Source organism: Rhinoraja longicauda, chromosome 4, assembly GCF_053455715.1.
Source record: "Rhinoraja longicauda isolate Sanriku21f chromosome 4, sRhiLon1.1, whole genome shotgun sequence".
Lineage (NCBI taxonomy): Eukaryota > Metazoa > Chordata > Chondrichthyes > Rajiformes > Arhynchobatidae > Rhinoraja > Rhinoraja longicauda.
In genome coordinates, this window is record NC_135956.1 from 235,259 (window position 1) to 259,482 (window position 24,224).

General features: G+C 43.7%; 1 protein-coding gene across 1 annotated transcript in view; it reads right to left on the reverse strand.

Moving 5' to 3' along the window:
• The window catches only part of deptor (DEP domain containing MTOR-interacting protein), a 190,803-nt gene that overhangs the window by 163,175 nt on the left and 3,404 nt on the right, over positions 1-24,224 (reverse strand). Inside the window, exons 3-4 of the mRNA XM_078397116.1 lie at positions 5,854-6,032; positions 1,536-1,659 (exon numbers count right to left, since the gene is read on the reverse strand). Of these exons, the coding sequence (XP_078253242.1) occupies positions 1,536-1,659; positions 5,854-6,032 (303 nt within the window). The remainder of the gene's footprint in view (positions 1-1,535; positions 1,660-5,853; positions 6,033-24,224) is intronic.

The window sequence follows — 24,224 nt, forward strand, 5'->3', positions numbered from 1 at the left end:
CAAGCCAATGTTACCATCTGGGCTCTTTGTGAAGAAAGATTTGTATATTAGACACAGATGGAAACAGGTACAATATATAGCAGACCTTTTTTGGAAACGGTGGACACAAGAATTCAAGAACATCAACGATGGTTGAGAGTAAGAAGAAATGTTATTCCAGATGATATCGTTTTGGTGGTTGATTCTACTGAACCACGAGGTTCTTGGTTGATGGGCAGGATACTGGAGATCCAGCCAGACGTTAAAGGTTTAGTGCCTACTGTACGACTTCAGACTAAGGACAACATCTTGGTAAGACCGACAACCAAGATATGTCTGCTTCTAGAAGGTGAAGGAGAAGATTGAAGAATCGCTAAAGAAGTTTGAATGCCATCACATAATGCATATTACTTTTGTTTTTGATATATATTAAGCTTTTATAGCTCCTTTTCATATCTATTGGTAATTGCTTCGTTACATATGTAGAACAATTAGGGGCCGGTGTGTAGGAGCCATTTACGCTTAAATTAGTGACTGTCATTGTATTATGGCTATGTTTAATATTTCTACTTTCTGTCTTTTTTGCATGCTTGTGGGTGTGATTTGATACGTAATGGGGAGTGTCTATATCTGAGGAGGCCAGCGTAGCCACAGAGATTGGCTTTGTTATCTCAGAGTGTGGTGTGTGTGTAAGCTATACCTCCATTCCACCCCCGAGAAGTAATGGCTATCAAGGTTGGACTTTGAGATGGTATAGAAACTGCCATTACACCTTCACTCAGTCTGCTTTGGCCCAGGGGATCTCCTGGTTGCTAAACCTTTTAACTAACCCTTCATATTCCCACACTGACCTTTCTGTTCTGGGTCTCCTCTACTATTCAGAATGCGGCCAAATACAAATTGGAGGAACAACACCTCATATTTTGCTTGTGCAGCTTACAACCCAGTGGTATGGATTATGATTTATTTCACCAAATCATCCTTGCATATCTCTCTCCCAAATCATCCTCTCTCTCTCCCTCGCATTCTCTCTCTCTCTCTCTCCCTCGCATTCTCTCTCTCTCTCTCCCTCGCATTCTCTCTCTCTCTCTCTCTCTCTCCCTCGCATTCTCTCTCTCTCTCTCTCCCTCGCATTCTCTCTCTCTCTCTCTCCCTCGCATTCTCTCTCTCTCTCTCTCCCTCGCATTCTCTCTCTCTCTCTCTCCCTCGCATTCTCTCTCTCTCTCTCTCTCTCTCTCTCTCTCTCTCTCTCTCTCTCTCTCTCTCTCTCTCTCTCTCTCTCTCTCTCTCTCTCTCTCTCTCTCTCTCTCTCTCTCTCTCTCTCTCTCTCTCTCTCTCTCTCTCTCTCTCTCTCTCTCTCTCTGTCTCTCTCTCTGTGATAGCTCCATTTATGCAAACAAAAAATCCAGCCGTCATCTCTAATGCATTCGTATGCAGCATTTACGTACTAATTCTAGGGTTTCACACATGTTTTAAAAACAGTTCAACACCTGGACCTGTACTGTCAATCCTGCATGGTATATCTCATCATCTTAAGACAAATAGAATCCACCTACTTTTCATATATCCTTTGGCCCCTTGTGAAAACTTTCACTTCGCTATCCAATGGGAAAGTGCCATCATCTTTTCTGAATCGGTAGAAAAGTTTGGCATCCTTAAATTCCTTATGTTCATCACAAACTAAAAAGGAAACACAGGACAAGATTTTTTTAAGGTACTTTGAGAAGTCAGAATGAGCCATCACAGTCAGGGCATTACAGGAATGGTTTACTGCAGGTTCAACATAACATGCAAGCAATAATTTACAGAAAATTACTTCTATCATACTTGCAGTTGCTCTACTTTCAAACTAACCAAAACTAGATTATATTTCTCATCCGAAATGGCAGATAAATGACAAATGGGATAATTTATACAACGTCAACTGAAACATCACCCATTCCTTCTCTCCTGTGAGGCTGTCTGACCTGCTGAGTTACTCCAGCATTTTGCGAATAAATACCTTTGATTTGTACCAGCATCTGCAGTTATTTTCTTACACCATCTTCTTCAACGTGTTGAATTTCAAATACTTTACACTTGCACAAGATGGTTGGAGTAACAAGAACCATGGAACAGCCTCTTCCCTCATTATCAGGATTCTGAATGGTCCTTCCATAAGCAAGGGTACTGTTTGATTCACCTCTACCCCTTTGAGGACACTGGACTTTGTCTATGGAACAAATGCGCACCAATTCTGAGAACTGTATTCAGCACCTTGTATCTTCCCCTTTTGAACTGATTGTATCTGTGTATGGTGTATCCAATCTGTTTGGATAACATGCAAAACAAAGCTTTTCACAGTACCTCAGTCCATGTATAAGAAAAAAACCTAAACCTAACTCAACATAAACTCCCTTGTAGCAGGTGAATGAAAACTGGGATTATCCTGCTAACTATCTTCACCAATTTCAACAAAGCATGTTTGTTGACAATAGTGAAATGTGCCTTAGGGGGACACGAACTATATTTCATGTATAAAGTTGCCAATCTTTGCATCATCCCCTTCATTCTGTTGACAATACTTAGTAAAAGACAAATTTAAAGAACAAGTTTATAATGCAAGACAATTGGAGTATTGGCAAGATAGGTAAAGTAGATTGTCAGAGGTTATTCTGACCTGATACCATAAAATGACAGGCTGAAAAATAGAGGTTACTAGACCAAGTGGACCGGTTGGGCCCGTTCCTCATAGAGGGGGGACAGGGAAGGGGAGAGGGTATGATTGAGTAAGGCCTGGACCCAAAGCCTCTCTTGTATTGTAGCACCCTCAACCCCCCACTCAATACCCCTTATCCCCCCTCCTCCCCCTACTGACCCACCCCTTCCCCCCTAGCCACCCCCACTCGCCCCTCCCCTGCCCCCACCCGGGACGCAGGGGGGTGGAGTGGCTGAGTGTTAGACCAATGCAGTAGAGGTTTGGGGGAGTTCAGGGGGGATGAATTGGGTGAATGGAGGGTGGGGAGAGAGGGGGAGGGGATAAGGGGGCTGGGGGGATGGAGTGGGTGAGAAGAGGATAAGGGGGGATGAGGTGGGTTGTGGGGGGGATGAGGTGGGTTGTGGGGGGGATGAGGTGGGTTGTGGGGGGGAATGATGTGGAGTTGAGGGGGTGTGGATGGAGTGGGTGAGTGGGGCTCTTAAAAAAAAACCTGAAACCAACTTAAGTTAATGCAGCACAGGTTTGGGGGAGTTTTAAGGGGGATTAAGGGGGGAATGGAGTGCGTGAGTGGGGCTCTGAAGAAAAATCCTAAACACAATTTCAGTTAATGCAGGAGAGGTTTGGGGGAGTTTTAAGGGGGGGGGGGTGTGGTGGGAATGGTGCCTGAGTGAGGGGGGTTTGAGGTGGGAATGGAGTGCCTGAGTGAGGGGGGGTTGAGGTGGGAATGGAGTGCCTGAGTGAGGGGGGGGTTGAGGTGGGAATGGAGTGCCTGAGTGAGGGGGGGTTGAGGTGGGAATGGAGTGCCTGAGTAAGGGGAGGGTGTTAGACCAATGCAGTGGAGGTTTGGGGGAGTTTTAAAGGGGGCTCAGGGGGGATCAATTGGGTGAGTGGAGGGTGGATAAGGGGGCTGAGGGGGATGGAGTGGGTGAGGGGAGGATAAGGGGGGTTAAGGGGGGTTGTGGCGGGGGATGATAAGTGGGGTTGAGGGGGTGTGGATGGAGTGGGTGTCTTACAAAAACCTGAAACCAATTTAAGTTAAGAGGATAAGGGGGGAGTTTTAAGGGGGATTGAGGGGGGAATGGAGTGTGCTCCCCCCTCACCCACTTCATCCCCCCTCCTCCCCCCCTCACCCAGTCCATTCCCATCCCCCCTCCCCCCCCTCACCCAGTCCATCCCCATCACCCCTCCTCCCCCCCCTCACCCACTCCACCCCCCCCTTCACCCAGTCCATCCCCATCCCCCCTCCTCCCCCCCCTCACCCAGTCCATTCCCCCTCCTCCCCTCCCCCTCACCCAGTCCATCCCCATCCCCCCTCCTCCCCCCCCCTCACCCAGTCCATTCCCCCTCCTCCCCCCCCCTCACCCAGTCCATCCCCATCCCCCCATCCCTCCCCCTCACCCAGTCCATCCCCATCCCCCCCTCCTCCCCCCCTCACCCACTCCATCACCCCTCATCCCCCCCCTCACCCACTCCATCCCCCCCCCTCACCCAGTCCATCCCCATCCCCCCCCTCACCCAGTCCATCCCCATCCCCCCCCTCACCCAGTCCATTCCCCCTCCTCCCCTCCCCCCTCACCCAGTCCATCCCCATCCCCCCTCCTCCCCTCCCCCTCACCCAGTCCATCCCCATCCCCCCTCCCCTCCCCCTCACCCAGTCCATCCCCATCCCCCCTCCTCCCCCCCTCACCCACTCCATCCCCCCCCCTCACCCACTCCACCCCCCCCCCTCACCCACTCCATCCCCCCCCCCTCACCCACTCCATCCCACCTCCTCCTGCCCCACTCCATCCCCCTCAGCACTGCCGTCAGTCGGGCGGGTGCCCTCCCCTCTCGGAACGGGGGAGGCGACTCCACCTCCCAGCGGTCAGCGCGGCCCGATCTGAGGAATGGCAGGAGCGAGGCATGCCAGGGGGGGGGGGGGGGGGGGAGAGGAGCGCATTAATTAAAGGTACCGGGGGGGGGGGGGGGGGAGCACATTAATTAAAGGTCCGGGGGGGGCACATTAATTAAAGGTCCCGGGGGGGGGGCACATTAATTAAAGGTCCCCGGGGGGGGGAGCGAGCTGATCTGTTGAAGACGTGCGGGTCGCATTGCATTGTGACGTCACACGCTGAATAGCGGGGAGGGGGGGCGCGAGCTCCTCTCACAGGCGCACGGGACCCATTGTGACGTCACACGCTGAATAGCGGGGGGGGGCACGAGCTCCTCTCACAGGCGCACGGGACCCATTGTGATGTCACACGCTGAATAGCGGGGGGGGAGGGGCGCGAGCTCCTCTCACAGGTGCACGGGACCCATTGTGACGTCACACGCTGATGAAATGGGTTAGAAAGGAAAATTTTAGACTTTAAAATCTCTTTAGCTTTAAAAATATAGCTTCAATTTGAATGAGTGGTTTTAATATATGGCCAGGATAATGGTGAGTATGGTGGTGCAACAATTGTAGCGCTATGGTGTACCGTTTTGGCTGTGCGAGTGACAAAGGTTATGCTGTACACAATTTGAAAATTCTGTATCGAGTTCCAATGTCGCAGCATTTTGATGGGATCTCAATGTCGAGACAGTGTTGCTCCTAAATACAAGTCTCTGCAGTCATGCGCTTGTCTAAGGGGCAGTGGAGAGGGGAAGGAGGTTGAGGATGAGGCGAAGAAGTATATTTTCCTCATCCACAACGCTGTGTCATAATTAATGAACAAACAAATGTCTAGGTTGTCACGTGGCTTGGATGGATCAATTAGAAATGCAGATGCAAGCAGAGGAAAATGTTTTTAGGACAATAACAATGACACATATAATCTGTGAGAGATAAAAATCGAGTTAAAATGTTCAGAACAATTTTGCATAGTGAGTAATGTGGCGTTAATGCCCGACTGGAGATGACATCAGCAAGGATACCAAGAAGTTCTGAGCATACAAACTCATGAGCCCATCAGTTTTTTTTAATTTGAGGCTGCACACCTGTCACTTGGCAGCTGCAGAAAGATGGTCTCTCATGGTATGTTGGGATCACATTACTTGACTGGTGAAAGTCCCAGGAAACAAAGGGTGACGGGGGAATTCGAATAAAGGGCTAAGTTTGTTATTCACAACTGTACACCTCACCATCTGTTTGGTAAAAGTAACTGAAACAGAATGAAAACACTCCTTTTAATAGGTTTAAACATTTGTGAGCTTACCATGATGGATGACACCATGGTCTAATAGTTTCTGTACCAACTTAATTGCAGTTTCTCTGTCTGTCGCATCTTTATGATCTAAAAGCCAATCAACCAATTCTTTTGCAACAAAACAGTTTGGATAAGTTCGAAGATGATATCGCCGATCCTTTATAATCTTTTCCTCATGAAGTCGTAACCTGAAAACAGAATTGAAACAAATCTAATGAAGATTTTAAACAACGCTGTCTGTACAATTTTCTTCTGGCAGTCATCTAAACAAATTAAAGAATAAAAGAAAATGGTCCATCTTCCCTGGCACGTTGAGGAGGAATAGATTAAGGCCAAAATAGCAATTTAAAAAAAAATGTTTGCAACAAGTTGAGATTTTAAATAATAGCTGGGGTTCTTAAAGCTTCCAGAGATATGTCATGATATTCAGCAGCCCAAATACATCAGCGGAATTTCACAGTTTGCAAGAAGGCTGTGAACAATATCACAGGGCAAGGCCGAATTTCCAAGAGGAAGGAATGAAACGATCACTAAAACCAGACACGTTTTAAAAGAGATAAGTTCTGCTTGACTTAGGGGTGCCAACTATCTCACTCCCAAATAAGGGACAAGGTGACCTCACCCAGCAAGCGGCCACGTGCTCCCGCTCCACCAATGGCAGCCACCCGGGCCGGGAGGCAGGTTGCAACACAATCTCCGTTAGGCGGCCGCCAGGCCTCCGGACCTACACTAGCCAGACCTACATTGTCCGGACCTGCCCGGAAGGTAGACACAGATTTTAACCAGCATCTGCAGTTTTTTTCCCACTACACAGTCCTACAGCATCCGGGCCTACAGCACCTCCCGGGCTTAAAACAGGACATGAGCAGTCCCGTACGGGACAAGCCAATTTAGCCCAAAATAGGGAATGTCCCGGCTAATACAGGACAGTTGGCAACCTTAGTTTGACTCAAGGAACAACTGAGTAAGTTACAAAATCACATTTGAAAAAATTCAAATCACATTTGAAAAAAAATCTAGGCAGGAACTAATAGAGCTGGTTGACACCAGAGACTTTGTGATGATAATGTTTAGATTGCAGCAAAGTGCTTTTTTAAGATGTGCCAAGAATGCAGTTAGTGATGAAATTGACAAATTACCAAGCTTACTAAAAATTGGATAACATTGAGGAAACAATGGGTATTTAATGAAAGGCTCTGGTGATAACATAGAAAATAGGAGCAGGAGGAGGCTATTCGGCCCTTCCAGTCAGCACCACCATTCATTGTGATCATGGCTGATCATCCACAATCAATAACCTGTGCCCAACTTCTCCCCATATCCCTTGATTCCACTCGCCCCTAGTGCTCTATCTAACTCCCTCTTAAATTCATCTAGTGATTTGGTCTCCACTGCCCTCTGTGGCAGCGAATTCCACAAATTCGCAACTCTCTTTTCAGAACCAATGAACACCAAGTAAGATCTGTTTCCGGATTCTTAAATGTACCCAATAGACACAGAAGGCCTCACATGAAAAATGGGCAAAAATACTTGGATTCAGAAAATTAACTTCAGCTTATCTATGCAGTCAGGATAACAAAAGGTGAGAATAGATTAAGCCGTCTGTAAAGCAATGAGTAATTAGGAACAATTTAACAAAATACAGCTTATAAAACCGCACACCACGGACAAAAGGCACAATAATTTATAAAAATGCCACAAAGGAAATACACAAGTGTTGACCTAAACAATTAAAACTCGTAGGTAGACACAAAATGCTGGAGTAACTCAGCGGGTCAGGCACCATCTCGGGAGAGAAGGAATGGGTGACGTTTCGGGTCGAGACCCTTCTTCAGACTGATTGATGCTTGCTGGACCCCAGAACTAGTCTTAAGAAATTGTTGTAAACTTGATCATAAAGTAAACTCATTTCAAACAAAAATCAAATGGGTGACATTTTATGCTGTTGCAAACTAATCTTCAGGCAGAAATTGATACAATGGTGATTATATTTGATTTTCCTTTGCAATTTAAACATTGCAACAAAAAAAATCTTGTATTATTTATTGTAGAATTGATAATCAGCACATTATATTCACTTTGGTCAATTTAATGGTGACTTTATTTCAACATTTTATGAAGCCTTGCACATTAATTTGAATTTGATTTTGAGTGCACAAAGGAAAACTTCATTCCAGAACACTCATTTCTGGCATCTTCCCTCGGGCCCTCTTGAGGGTGACCTTGCCCACAAAGACTGTCCCTTGTTCCCACAAATATTTTAGACCACCCACCAACGTTCACACCCCTTTCATTATTAGTTAACTCTTGCATTCCCTCCATTGTTCTCCTGGAAAAGTTAACCTCTTCCTACATTCCAACTTTACAATCAATTTTCCTGCAAGTTCGCAAGTGGATCCCCTACCCTAGCCACATCCACTGGGAGGGGAAGGCCCAGGAGGAGGAGGCCCAGGAGGAGGAGGCCCAGGAGGAGGAGGCTCAGGTGGAGGAGGCCCAGGAGGATGCGGCCCAGGAGGAGGAGGCCCAGGAGAAGGCCCAGGAGGAGAAGGCCCAGGAGGCGAAGGCCCAGGTGGAGGAGGCCCAGGAGGAGGAGGCCCAGATGGAGGAGGCCCAGATGGAGGAGGCCCAGGAGGAGGAGGCTCAGGTGGAGGAGGCCCAGGAGGCGAAGGCCCAGGTGGAGGAGGCCCAGGTGGAGGAGGCCCAGGTGGAGGAGGCCCAGGAGGAGAAGGCCCAGGAGGAGAAGGCCCAGGAGGAGAAGGCCCAGGAGGAGAAGGCCCAGGAGGAGAAGGCCCAGGAGGAGGAGGCTCAGGTGGAGGAGGCCCAGGTGGAGGAGGCCCAGGTGGAGGAGGCCCAGGAGGCGACCTGGAAGGTGGCCCTTGTCCCCGCCACTACCCCAATAAGAGAGTGAGCTGGTTGTGCAGTACCAATCGTACCTTCAACTGTACGATAACAACAACCGGCAGTACCGCAACAAGGCTGGGAAGACAGCTCTCCTTGAAGCCAAGGCCAAGGAGTTCCCTGATTGCACCTGTAAGTACACACTTCATGTTGTGTGGTAGCTGTGGTCTCCATTCTCTTGCAAGCAGGTGATCCACACTAATGTTTATCTTTTTACTTATACAGAATGACATCTGGGGGTTTAAGTCAGAGGACAAGATTTGGGAAGCTGTCCCAGAGGGCAAATAAGTGCTGGTCTGGTGGCAAGAGTCTGACACAGAGGCAGGAGTGGATCCTACAGAAGTGGCCCTTTCTAAGGTCACACATTGTGCTTGTGGATGCCCGACAAAGCCAGAATACAGTAATTATCATAACATAATCATTGTGAAAGTGATTATTTGATTTTCATCTTGCTTGTCATGTCCTGATGGTCTTGAAAGTCTATAAATACACATTTATCTCCTTCCACTTTGACAGGAGTTTACCACATTCCAGGACCTCATGTGAGGGCGAATGTGATCCTCTTGAGGGACCCTCTGGATCCACCAATCATCCGCACAGCAAACTGGCAGCTCCAGTGGCTGCTCCACCACAACGGAGGAAAGAGGCAGGTCTGTGGGAGCAGATCAAGGATGTAAGCACGAATGAAGAGTTGTCTTCTCATCCACCATCCATCTTTCTTTTTGAAAAAAAATTAATTGCCTGTATCTTACTCATTTATGTTGCAGCTCATCCAAAAGGTGGAAGAATCCCGAAATGTCAGGCAGACCATGGCATAGCTGCAGACAACACAGGAGAGGCCTGTGGACACCTTCCTTGGATTTTTGAGAACCCAGATTCTCAGCATTCCACAGGAGGTGTGGTTTTCGTACACCATGGCTGCCTTGACGATCGCCCATGACTTCTCCCACCCGGTAAATATCTTCAGTGAATCTTGTGCGGTTTTGAGGATATTTGACTTCAATATTTGCCCTTAATTTTTATATTGATGTATGAAATATTCACAATTATTTCATATGTGTTGCACAATCTGCTGCAGATGGGAAACGCTGGACAGCAACAGCTCGGACAGGCTATGATGGGACCAACACAGCAGCACGCTCACCAGGTATTTAATTTTATAATGCTTTTTGTGAATTGGACTTGACATTCTTTGTTTTTATTTATTTGTCTTTCACTTATTCTCGATATGTTTCTATGTTGCAGCCACAGTCACTGACGAGACCCCCACTGATGCTATTTTATCGGCCCGCAACACCTTTCCCATCGCAGCAGGGATACTCAATGCCAGACTACCATTGGCTTGAGATACCTGCACTTGCGCCAGTGACAGAGGGCCCCCCCAGAACAGAGAGCTGACTGCAGTTCTGTGGGCCATTGCACAATTTGTGTAAAATTGTAAACATTTGTACATATAGAATCCTGTTTAATGTTCAATGTTTGAATTTTGCCAGTTTTTGTAATTTTTTGAAGTTTATCTTTTTTCACGCACTGTTGTATGTAGTTATTCACTTTTTTATAAGAATTTAGTTTGTTTGAAAAAAGTAAATATTGGACATTTTGACAGAAGATTGATGTTTGAAGTTAATGTATTTGAGAGTGGTTTCTCATGCCATCTCTTTCAAATATTTTAATTTCAGTTATAAATATTCAATTAAAAAAACACAAAGACAAGCATGGACTGCATTGAAAAGCGGAAACAAACACAAACCCAAGCATTGCACTGTATCAAAAAGTGAACTCTTGTCAATTATTTTCATCAATGAAACAAATACAAACACAACCATTGCACTGCATTGAAAAGCGAACACTTATCATTTATTTTTTAAATTACGTGAAATGGCTACAGTTGTCATCAGTTGTAACCGACAGGGTCATAGCTTGTCGAGAATGGAGGTAGGTTGACTTTGGTTGTCGTAGCTTGTCGTAGGCGTTGTCGCAGGTGGACGTCCTAAGTCGCGACGACTGGGTCGCCTCTTGTCGGTAGCTTGCCGTCGACTGGGTGGTAGGTTGTTGTAACTTGTCGTAGACATTGTTGTAGTGGGAGTCCAGTCGCCAGTTTTTCGGCGATCTGCTACGACTTTGACAGTTGCCGGCAGTCGCTTTAAAAATCGCCGAACTGGGACAGGCCCTTTACTATTACGGAATCCAAGGCTACAGTACACTCATTACAATAGACAATAGGCAATAGGTGCAGGAGGAGGCCATTCGGCCCTTCGAGCCAGCACCGCCATCCAATGTGATCATGGCTGATCATTCTCAATCAGTACCCCGTTCCTGCCTTCTCCCCATACCCCCTGACTCCACTATCCTTAAGAGCTCTATCAAGCTCTCTCTTGAATGCATTCAGAGAATTGGCCTCCACTGCCTTCTGAGGCAGAGAATTCCACAGATTCACAACTCTCTGACTGAAAACGTTTTTCCTCATCTCAGTTCTAATTGGCCTACCCCTTATTCTTAAACTGTGGCCCCTTGTTCTGGACTCCCCCAACATTGGGAACATGTTTCCTGCCTCGAAAGTGTCCAACCCCTTAATAATCTTATATGTTTCGATAAGATCTCCTCTCATCCTTCTAAATTCCAGTGTATACAAGCCTAGTTGCTCCAGTCTTTCAACATATGACAGTCCCGCCATTCCGGGAATTAACCTAGTAAACCTACGCTGCACGCCCTCAATAGCAAGAATATCCTTCCTCAAATTTGGAGACCAAAACTGCACACAGTACTCGCATTCTTAGCTCAATTTCGCCCATTGCACAGGTCATATTTAACGCATCGGAAAATAAACATTTGCTGAGGTTATTGCAAGATTTTAAATAAGGATGTTCCTGCATTCAAATGGAGGCTGGTAAATTCAAATGTTTGAATGAAACTGATCTGCCTCCAAGATGGGGGAAACGAATGATGTATCGTGACATACATCACACAATTTTGCAGCCCATGATGAAGCACTATCTAGTCACAAGCCATCTTTTCTCATCAGAACAGAGTCCAGCTCTGCCACCGGTGTCGCTTTGCACAGGTTAATAACTGGTTTCTGGCCGGACACACAAGTGTGTCAGGAATTAATTTAATAATTCCTCCTGGCTCAGACCCATGTACATTGCCCTGGAGTACATTCATTATTTGGACTGCACAAAGCAGAAAATACAGAGTTACACAATAAATCTATACTACCTGCTTTCTTGAAATCTGCTGTTCCTTATGTCACCATTTACTACAACCAGCCTGAAGGGTCCCTACCCAAAACGCCACCTATCTATTCAGACATGCCGCCTGACCTGCCAAGTTACTCCAGCACTTTGTGTTTCACTCAAGACCTAGCAGCTGCAGTTCCTTGTGTCTTCATGCTTGGTCCCTGAATGGGCAGAATTTTTACTACCACAGAACCCAAATTTCACCATGATCACAATGAATGGCGGTGCTGGGCCAAATGACCTCCTCCTGCACCTATGTTCTATGTTTCTATGTTTAGTACATACGTTTTAACTAGCAATCTTGTCTAGTTGAGAAGAGGTCTAGAACTGGAATGCACAAATGATTTATACAATTTAGAACATACATACATGCTAACTTATACATTGACAACTCCCCCCCCCCCCCCCAATCTACACTAATCCAGTTTGGCTACATTAGGCCCATTTCCTCCATTCCTTGCCTATGTAAGCAATCTACCTAAAAGGCTGTTAAACATAGTAGTTATACCCGATTCCACCACCTCTTCTAACATTTCATTCCAAATATCAACCACACTGTCCCTTTAAAACCTTCTCTCAATAAACCCATCTTGTGTTGTTTTTTTAATATCCCTGCCATGATTAAATAACAGGAGGCCACAAGCAAAGATTAGTGTCAAGGAAGTGGTAGACAGCAGCATAACTTGCACCAGCACATGTTCTCTGGCAAAGAAAAAGTGGGCACAGGAATCTTTTGTTAAATTTATTATTAATGTTAATTTAGTTTTTATTTAGTCTATTTAATTTAGCATAATTAATGTTAAATTAGTGAAAACACGAACAATTCCAGTTAAACAGCCTGCTGTCCAAGTTCAGATTTTATTGATTCTGTGTTATGGATTTTACAGCATAATCAAAAATTAATTTTACAACAAGATCAAAGTGCGCCAGTCTCTCAGTATGCAACACTTGATAACCGGTAGCTCTAGTTTTTTTCAAGTTACTTTGAGTTTGCACACTCGGTAAGTTTTGCTAATGTAGATGGGTTTTGCGTATTCTTCAAGAACACACATACCCAGTGCTATGACTGACTACGCTCTGCACTGACTTCGACAGGCACTGACTACGCTCAGAGTTTCACTTCAATTTCATTTTATGTTTATAACTGACTCAGTGGAACAGTGAATCATGTACCAAACAATCGCAGAAAAGGTCACCAGCATGATCGAGGAAGTCATCTCTTCACAGAACCATTCTTCACCTCTCCACCATTTGATGACCTCCTTCACCACAAAAATAACAATGCTGACAGTCCACTGCCATAATGAGGGCCGTTTCTCTGCTGCTGAAGGTGTCAGATTTGATAGAGACATTGAATAAAGCCAGAATCTCTCTGGTGGACGTGAGCTTTTCCTGTAGCACTATTTCTTTTAAGCTCTCAGAAAAAATAATTAACTGATGTGAACACAAGTGCAAAATGCTCGTAATGTTTTAACTTTCCTTCCTTGAGCCGTCTCCCAGGTCTATTGTAGTCTACTCTGTATATTCATATTCATCTTGATCTAAAGTTTACAGTGTGTACATCATCTTGATCCAGGCAACACTAACCTGCATAACTTTTCTTTCCTCATGCCCCATCTGAAGCTAAATTATCTGTTCCACGTCGGCAATTACCATTTTGCACTCCGATTCCTTTTAATATAATTCTTATGTGCGTTTTTTTAAATCAACACACTATTCACAGAAGAGCAAGATTCAAAGCTTTTCTTTGTAAAACCAAGTTTATTCTTCTCCTTCCATAGCCTCACTAATCCTGGTATCATTGACACGGTTTGCCAAAACACTTCCCCAGAAGAGGTCTGCAGCATTGTTTCCTTCTTTAGGCTGGAGAGGAAAGTGAACATGCACACTACACACAGCTATCTTTAAATAAAACTACTTTTAAGATATTTTGAGAGCAGGAACACAGAATGCTTATAATCATTTGGGATTATAAATTTAAATACAATTCCCGACTTATATTTTATTCCTATCTCAACATGGTTATCCCCCAAAATAATATCACTCGAACTTTTCAAAATTAACTCTTAAATGGAAATTGATCAGGACCTGAACAGAATACCACTGCAAATGGGCACCCAACGTCAAAACAGATCAATCAGGTAATACACAGACTGATCCAAAATAAGACACCATTTCTGCCAAACATTTGTTTTGAGATTCAAATTACTTTTCACTGATCAGTTCAAGCCTGTTTTCTTTTTAAAACAGACCCTTAAAATTTTTTAATGAACGTCAGTCACATATTGTGGCTTTCCTCCTGTTAGGATGAATTTTATTTTTACACAATCAAATTTATACTAACAAATGCACCAGTTACTATTGCACCAATTTCAATAAACCATAACCCCCATGTTTAATCACAGTTCTATGAAGTGCCAACATATTTTTGTATTTCCACCTTCATGCAGCTCTGTGCAATCCCCTCCACAGAAGATGGGCGATGGAGAGGGCAAAATGTCATCAGGATAACAAAATATATTTTCTCCTTCTTTGAATTCTATGCACACGATATGGGGTTAAATTTGAAAGATTTCCCCCTTCCCTTTCAATCACTACCACCACTGAATCTCCTTCATCTTACTTTAATCATCACCATTGAACAAGGTATATTTGTAAAATGTGTGTTTTGACTGCATTGACTTCTGTTGCAATAAAATGACAAGTGTGAAAATGAGAAAAGCAATGAGCTGCGGCTCTGGTTCCTCAATATCAATTCTGACTTCCCGACGGCAGGAGAGAAATGAGTGTGTGGCCAGGGTGGTGTGGGTCTCTGATGATGCTGGCTGTCTTTTTGAGGCAGCGACTCCTGTAAATCCCTTCGATAGTGGGAAGGTCAGAATCCATGATGGACCACTTTTTGCAGCCGTCTTCGCTCTTGTTGCCGAACGAGGCCATGATGCATCCAGTTATACACTCTACTGTACACCTGTAGAAGTTGAAAAGTCCCCTCTGACATATCAAAGATGGTAATAGTTCAAAATTCCTTTCACATGTGCACAATATCCAAAGGAGATTTCATCAAAAACTGATGTAAGATTCCTATGTAACTCTTATCTTACTTGGTTTTTCCCCCATTTAGTATTTCATGTATGGCCTCACGAAAACATGGTTGACAGCAAAAAGGAAAGTTTTAGTCTATTGGAAGATACATAGGAAATGGTATAAAACCACGAGAGGAATAGATTGGGTAGATGCAGAGTCGCTTGCCCAGAGTAGGTGAATCAAGGACCAAAGGACAGGTTTAAGGTCAAGGGGAAGGGAAAAAGATTTAATAGGAATCTGAGGGGTATGTTTTTCACACAAAGGTTGGTGAGTGTGTGGAACAAGCTGTCAGAGGAGGTAGTTGAGGCAGGGACTATCCCAACGTTTAAGAAACAGTTAGACAGGTACATGGATAGGACAGGTTTGGAGGGATATGGACCAAACACAGACAGGTGGGATTAATGTAACTGGGACATGTTGGCCGGTGTGGGCAAGTTGGGCCAAAGGGCCCGTTCCCATGCTGTATCACTCTATACAGAAGGCCTCGTGAGTTGTGCAAAGAAGTGACAAATGGAATTCAAAACTCTGAGAAGTGTGAGGCGATACACTCAGAGTACAACAAGGCAAGGAAATAGGCAATAAATGGGAAGGTATTGAGTAGTGTGGGGGAAGTAGGATTTAGAATATGCCCACATAACAGGGCAGGTTAATCTGATGGTTACCAAAAAAAGGTGCTTGTTTCTGAAAATACTTAGCCAAAGCAAAGAATACAAGATCATTCTAGAAATTTATGCAAAACTATTATGACCACAGCTTAGTTACTGTGGTTCTGGTTGCTACATTAAAGAAAGATGTTGTTGCGTTTGAGAAGGTGCAGTGATTTACACGATTTAGTTATGTTTAGAGATACAGCGCGGAAACAGGCTCTTCGGTCCAACCAGTCCATGCTGACCAACGATCACCCGTACACTAGTTCCATCCTCCACACTAGGGACAATAAACTAGTTCGATATTACAAGTGCGCATGCCCAGGTCATGGGCCATTCAGGATGAACATTCTCGCCAGCTGAGCTACTATGTGTATACAGACCTGCGTTTCATACGTATTTTCCAGTTTTGCTTCTTCGAGGTAAGAAAATACTGCTTTCAAAACTATTAACTGGGTGTATTTAAGGTTCATTTGTATCAAACTACAATGATTTTGATGGTTTCATTGCTTTTCCTTGGTCGCTTGCTGGCTCGCTTCGGTGAGCGAGCGATATCGTGACGATTAATAACAACCATTTTTTATTGTTTTATTTTGGAGGGTGGGGGGGGAGAATGAATTGAAATGTATGATTTCCATAACTATCAATAGATAATATGAAAAGTATTTGTGGGGTTTTCACCTCTTACTGTACTAGTCCACAGCCACGGGCTGTATGCACGTTTGTTGACTGCTGAATGAGTTCTGCATGTACATGCGGAAGTAAAATTGTGTAGTACAAAACTTAGTCACGGCCTCCTGACTAGTCATGTCTCTTCTGATTCCCATTACATTGGATAATTTTAATCAGTATTTGACATTCTAATTTTCAGTTATAATCTTGCGATTATAAATTAGATCAATATACTTGCACCATTTTCTTTTGCATTGTAACTTGTATGTCATGGACATGCTTACAGATCATGATTTGATAAGATCCACGCAGCCAAAACAGATAATAAATAAATGCCCAGCACTGAGATGCATTCTCGACTGCACAGAGATATTTATAGAGTAGGAGTAGGCCATTCAGCCCTTCGAGCCAGCACCGCTATTCAATGCGATCATGGCTGATCACTCTCAATCAGTACCCCGTTCCTGCCTTCTCCCCATACCCGCTCACTCAGCGATCCTTAAGAGCTCTATCCAGCTCTCTCTTGAAAGCATCCAACGAACTGGCCTCCACTGCCTTCTGAGGCAGAGAATTCCACACCTTCACCACTCTCTGACTGAAAATGTTCTTCCTCATAGAATGACCACAGCATCTACAGTTGCAGGCTTTGACATGGTCCGACTACAAGAAACACAACACTAAAATGATTGGAATTGCCCCAAATGGCATGATCACATTCTTATCAAAAGCTTTGGATGGGCGATCTTTCAAAGGGCCTGTCCCAGTTAGGCGATTTTAAGGCTACTGCCGGCGACTAAGCTGTTCGCTTAGTTCACACAAAGGGTATGAACACCACGTTCGCCGGGGTGTCGTGGGCATGATCGTGAGTAATCTCCAATGACTCGTAGCAGATCTCGGCTCATCTCTGAAAAATCAAACTGTTTGAAATTTTTCGGTGACAGCTGGCTTGTCGCCAAGTATCGTAGCTTATTGCGGGTGCTGTTGCATGCTGATTTGACCAGGTTTGCTAGGTTGTCACTGGTACTGAGGACGGATGAATTTCATTGTCGACTACCAACGCCAACTGGAGACAGGTACCAGGATCAGGAGAAGACAAGGTCCGACAGGAACTGTCAAAACCCATTTTGACAGCTGACAGAAGTGCAGCTGCAACAGCCGGCTGTGGAATGGGGGCGGAGATCACAATGCTGTCAAAGGGGGGCGGACACCTGAACAAACCGACAGAAAGCTCCGGCCAGTGAACATTTTAGGTATATTTTGTAATCGTTTGAAGTTTCTGTTTTTAAAGATTTTTGCATGTAGTTATCCATCCTTCATAGGAATATAGTTTGTTTGAATAAAGTTGATTTTAGTTATTTTTTTTTAAATTGCAGTCTGAATTTATTGTATTTCTAAGTAATTTACCCAATGATGTGCAAGTGTGCAGCCTACAAAAGCTAGTCCGGGGCCAATGCTCCCACCAGTTATCAGCTGGTGTGTGATCAGAGTGAGCAAGCAAGCGCACATACTCGGTGTGAACAATGCGATGTCGCAACCCTGGGGCTCCCGAGAAGACAACAGTGAGATGTGCTCTGCCCTAGTGTCTGGGGGCAGCGCAGACCAGTGAACCCCCTACACAGCGAGCTGGTTCAATCCCAGCTTCGGACCGACTGTGTGTGTGCGTGTGTAGGAAGGAACTGCAGATGCTGATTTAAACCAAAGATAGACACAAAAAGCTGGAACAAACGACCCCAAAAGTCACCTATTCCTTCTCTCCAGAGATGCTGCCTGTCCTGCTGAGTTACTCCAGCTTTTTCATCATATCATCATATACATACAGCCGGAAACAGGCCTTTTCGGCCCACCAAGTCCGTGCCGCCCAGTGATCCCCGTACATTAACACTATCCTACACCCACTAGGGACAATTTTTACATTTACCCAGCCAATTAACCTACAAATCTGCACGTCTTTGGAGTGTGGGAGGAAACCGAAGATCTCGGAGGAAACCCACGCAGGTCACGGGGAGAACGTACAAACTCCTTACAGTGCAGCACCCGTAGTCAGGATCGAACCTGAGTCTCCGGCGCTGCATTCGCTGTAAAGCAGCAACTCTTAGTGTCTATTTTCTTCGACCTGACTGCAGCAGGTTACAAGGAAGCACCGACCGGACAGTGGAATAACCTCAAAAGACATTTTGAGACATCCTTTCCTGTCATTTTAAGAACCCAATTCCTCCACCGCTTAAACATCAAAAAGAAAAGGACATTGCATATAATATCTCTGTTCCAATGAATAGAGTATGTGTGTGTAAGAGAGAGTGTATCAGGGCTAAATGGCTCTGTGGTTTAAGATTAACTAACATGGTAGGATAGTGCAGTTTGATATTTGTTGCCAGGTTCAATTGCCTGATCAGTATAATTCCTTGAGGAGTTCACTGAAAAACCCTTGTCGCAGATGCATTTAGAAGCACGTAATACTAAAATTTTAAAAAGGCATTTGAAGATACCAGAAGATAGTTTTGTTTAACCAATTTATTTAGCATCAGGACATTTGACAGGTAGATTGGAGGCAACAGTTTGACAGTCAGGTAAGCGTGGGAATTTCACGATGTTTCCGAAGACGGTGTAATCTCTTAGCCAGGTGCTAGTTTCACAAAAAAAACATTACTTGTATCGACCTGACTCGGCATTGTCGTGGTCATTGTCATAGACATTGTCGTAGGGTAAAAAAATTTTTAGGCGATCTACTACGACTTTGACAGTCGCCGGCAGTCGCCTTAAAAATCACGTAACTGGGACAGGCCCTTTAGTTTAGTTTAGTTTAGAGATACAGCGTGAAAACAGGCCCTTTCGGCCCACCGGGTCCGTGCCGACCAGCGATTAATAGTGTCCTATACCCACTAGGGATAATTTTTACATTTACCAAGCCAATTAACCTACAAACCTGTAGGTCTTTAGAGTGCGGGAGGAAACCGAAGATCTCGGAGAAAACCCACGCAGGTCACGGGGAGAACATACAAACTCCGTACAGACAGCACCCATAGTCGGGATTGAATCCGGGTCTCCGGAGTTGCATTCGCTGTAAGACAGCAACTCTACTGCTGCGCCTGATACACACATTGTCAGGAAGAGTAGTTTTTTGAACTTAGTTGCTCCTGGGGATTGCATAATGGGAGATAGAGTGTTTCCCATTCAAGAAGACTTGATGTTTCGCCAAGCCTATTTAGAGATTCTCCCTCCCAGCAGTGGTTATCAGCAAATGACCAGAGAAAAAGTACACAAAACCAAGAAGGTTGCCAATGTCTGCATTCATGTTGACTTCTGTCTAGGTTGTCTAAAGTGGTTTAACATCCTGAGAAACGCTTTACCCATCACTTTAGATCTGCATATTGATGATATTTTCACCGTCTGTGCAGCATTATGTAATTTACTGCCTCCATAGGTGTGCAAATGAGATGTTGTTGCACTTCCAGATCATTATAATCAGAAGTTCATCTTTATGTTCAACCACATTTGATATGAACTGAAATCCAGAATTCAATCAGTAAATGTACAGAAATTCATACAACTCTTAATTTTTGATTTTGTTTAATCATTTGTCAACCATTGTTTCAGTGTACATTAGCCATTAAGTTCACGAGCAGCACTCTTTGTTTATCCCGAATGACCTTTGACAAATCCCATGATTCCTTGCATTTATCGAGGTACCAAACTCGCTTATTTACAGAAGCCAATTAACCTACAGACCCCTGCATGCTTTTGGAATGCAAGAAGAAATCGGAGTAACCAGAGAAAACCCACCAGGTCTCAGGGAGAACGGACAAACTCTGTACATACCATACCCATAGGCATTGTGAGGCAGCAACTTTACTTTTCCAGTGTTTCATTTCAGAGAATTTTCCAGTTGTTACCAAGATTGGAAACAATTAGCACGAGATAAGATAGGATAAGTTATGGCCATTTTTTTGGAAGATGTCTATATTCTACTAGACACTATTATGAAAGGATAATACACATCGCATTGCCTTGAGTATTCTTCCCATTGCAGTAATCCCTACTTTTTGCAGTACAATTTTGTAAATGTTAATGTGGAATGAAAGATACAACCACTAACTTGGCAAGGAAGCTAAATGTTGGCAGGCTATTTGTCAACAGCATCACTTCTACACTTAATTATTTTGTCAGTACACATTCAAACCCATTCACATACTTTAAGTGTGGTCTCTGGATCATGATTAAGAGATGGGATTTGGTAGTATGTGAATGGGCACAGATATGCATTGACAGTCGGATTAAATTTACTTTTGATGTTGTAACACGTAGCCTGCCAGTTCTTATAACCATAACTTGCCAAATAAATACTTTACTCTTCATTTTGTGCAAGTTATACTACAAAACATAGTGAAAATTGTGCCATTAGTTTAGTTTATTGTCATGTTTGAAAAGCTTTTGTTATGTGATAACCAGCCAGTGGAAAGACAATACATGATTACATTCGAGCCATTTACTGTGTACAGTACATAAGGGAATAACGTATAGTGCTAGATAAAGCCAGTAAATTCTGATCAAGGATAGTCCAAGGATAGACCAATGAGGTAGATAGTAGTTCAGCACTGCTCTCTGGTTGTGGTAGGATGGTTCAGTTGCCTGATAACAGCTGGGAAGAAACTATCCCTGAATCCAGAGGTGTGTGTTTTCACACTTCCATACCTTTTGCCCGATGGGAGAGGGGAGAAGAGGGCATGAGCAGGGTGCGACTCACCCTTGATTATACTGCTGGCCTTGTCGAGGCAGCGCGAGATATAAATGGAGTCAATGGAAGGGAGGTTGGTTTGTGTGATAGTTTAGCTGCATCCACAATTCACTGCAATTTCTTGCAGTCTTGGATGGAGCTGTTCCCAAACCAAGCTGTGATGCATCCTGATAAAATGCTTTCCATGGCGCATCTATAGAAGTTGGTGGGACATGTCGAACATCCTGAGCCTTCTAAGGAAGTAGAGGCGTTGTGTTTTCTTGGTCGTTGCTTCAATATGGGTGGTCTTGGGGAATTTGTTGGTGATATTTACTCCTCAGAATTTGAAGTTTTCAACCATTTCTACTTCGGCGCCATCAATGCAAACTGCGATTTGCTTCCTGAAGTCCATCACTATCTCCTTTGTCTTGCTGACATTGATAGAAAGGTTGTTGTCTCGACACCAGATTCCAAATCTTCTTCCTGTACTTCGTCTCATCATTATTTGATATCCGGCCTGCAATGGTGATATCGTTTGTGAATTTGTAAATGGAATTAGATGTGTACATGGCCGCACAGTCGTGGGTGTACAAGGAGTAAAGAAGGGGGCTGAGAACATATCCTTGTGGAGTCCCCGTGTTGACTATTACCCAGGGTAAGTAATAGGATACATTGTTACAAGGTCAGAAGCAATACATTTTCATTTACACCATGTGATCATTGGATGTCCTTTGTAACCATGAGGTTATTTACTAATTGTTGCACTTATCCTAAGTTATCCCTTTTAAAAAAAAATTATGCACGGGATCATTCACCATTACCTAAATTCCTTTAGATAGAACAAGAGAAAGTTAACAAGTTTCATAAACCATATCCTCCCAATGGAACCGTTCAACAACAATACAGGTTTATGTAGGAAGGAAGTGCCGATGCTGCTTTACACCAAAGATAGACACAAAATGCTGGAGTAACTTAATAGGACTGGCAGCATCTCTCGACAGAAGGAATGGGTGATGTTTTGTGTCAAGACCCTTCTTCAGACTAACAGTCAGGGGAGAGGGAATCTTTCTTTCCGAGGCCTCCTCCACTGCCAGATTCACAGGTATAACATTGGTATACTCTTCAGCAATTAAATAGGTCTGCCCAGATCTACCAATTTGCAAGGAATTCCATATAGAAACTAAATTATTCCTCCTAATTCAGGCCCATGCATGTGCCCAAGGACACCAGAATACAGAAAATAACAAGGACACAATAAACTGATAAAACCTAGTTTCTTGCTGACTCAAGATGATTAGGCTTGGCTTATGATTAAAAGCAAAATTAGCAATTGCTGAAAATTGGAAATAAAAATAGAAAATGCTGGAAAAATTCAGCAGACATCCATGAAGAGAAATAGTCTGAGACTTATCATTGGAATCTAGAAAGAGAGATCTCATTGGAAAATTGCATCTCTTTACCCATTCAACAACCTTTAGGGTGGTCACGGTGGCGCAGTGGTAGAATTGTTGCCTTACAGCGAATGCAGCGCCGGAGACCTGGGTTCGATCCTGACTACGGGTGCTGTCTGTACAGAGTTTGTACGTCCCGAGTGGTGTAGGATAGCGTAATTGTGCGGGGAACGCTGGTCGGTGCAGACCCGGTGGGCCAAAGGGCCCATTTCCACACTGTGTCTCTAAACTAAACTAAAAATGCTGACTATTTCATTTCCTACAGGTGCCGTCTGATCTGCAGAGTTTTGCCAGCACTTTGTATTTGTTTGACATTAGACTGATTGAAATTCATAGCCACAGAAGCTCATTCTAGTGCATGCTATTTTTAAATAGAAGTCTTGTCTGTGAGGAAGCAGACATGTTTGCAAGACTAATGACACCTAGAAAGATTCTATTCCAACATAAACAAAGTCGAGAAGAAATTAAATCAAGGCGGCCCCATGCTCAAAAAACTCATTTTACATGAAGAATGACATTAACAGGGCAATTGGCTGTTCTCCTTAACTATGCCCCTCAGGATTTTATATACTTCTACAAGGTCATCCACTAATCTCCTATGCTCCAGGGAAAAAAAGACCCTGACTATCTAGCCTCTCCTTATAACTCAAAGCCTCCAATCCCAGTAACATCCTCATTAACTATTTTTCACCCTTTCTAGTTTAATGACATATTAACATCTTGAACAGCTGTAACATGATGTCCTATCTCTTGTGCTCAGTAGCCTGACCAATGAAGGCAAGCATGCCAAACAACATCTTCACCACCGTCTTCCTACGTCACCACTATGCACTTAGCACTAAACACATGTCAAAAATTCAAAGTAAAGGAATTAAAATAAACCACTATAAAAATGTTAGCTTTAAAAATACATTTCAAATGTCAGTCAATTTATTTAAATGAAAATTGAATGTAACTAGACTACCAAGACTCATTTCAAAGCTAACCCCAGGTGTTAAGTATTGATCAGATATTAAGTTTAATAGCTCTGACAATCAGGCTCAAATGGCAAAAATTGACTTTATTGAAAATATAAATATTAATTGGAATAAATGAAAACAGAATGCAGTATACGCTTCAAATTATTCTCATATATAGAAGGCAATTAAAAATGAATTGTAAATGGTCAAATATAAATATCAGAAGATCTTCAACAGCAATATGGTTTATAATTCCTTGAAAGAATACTACAAGCCAAAAACACTGAATGTTGTTTAAATTGATATCTGATGGAAGATCACTGAAGTTTGACAAACACATTCTCCACTTTTTTTGCGTTCTTGGCACATTCATCTGTTAATGCAAATGTCTAAAATAACCTTTTTAGTTAGATAAGCCCCAAAAAAACAAAAAAAATGTATTATGTATACAAAAGCATCATTAAACTCCAGGAACATGAAAGACTAAAATTAAAACTTTAGCATTATCTAATTTTACCCACTTCCTGCTGGCAACATAAACAAGTCAAACAGCAAAATAGGGAATTCATTATTGTCTGGTTACCTGCTACAGCAAATGCACCTTCAAAATGATAAAGCTAAATGGTTGTATCTTGGATTTGCACAACTGAGCTTGTTTAAAAAAGTTTAATAGTATCTAAAAATACAGTATTTTGCTAAATACATAGAGCAACCACTCATTT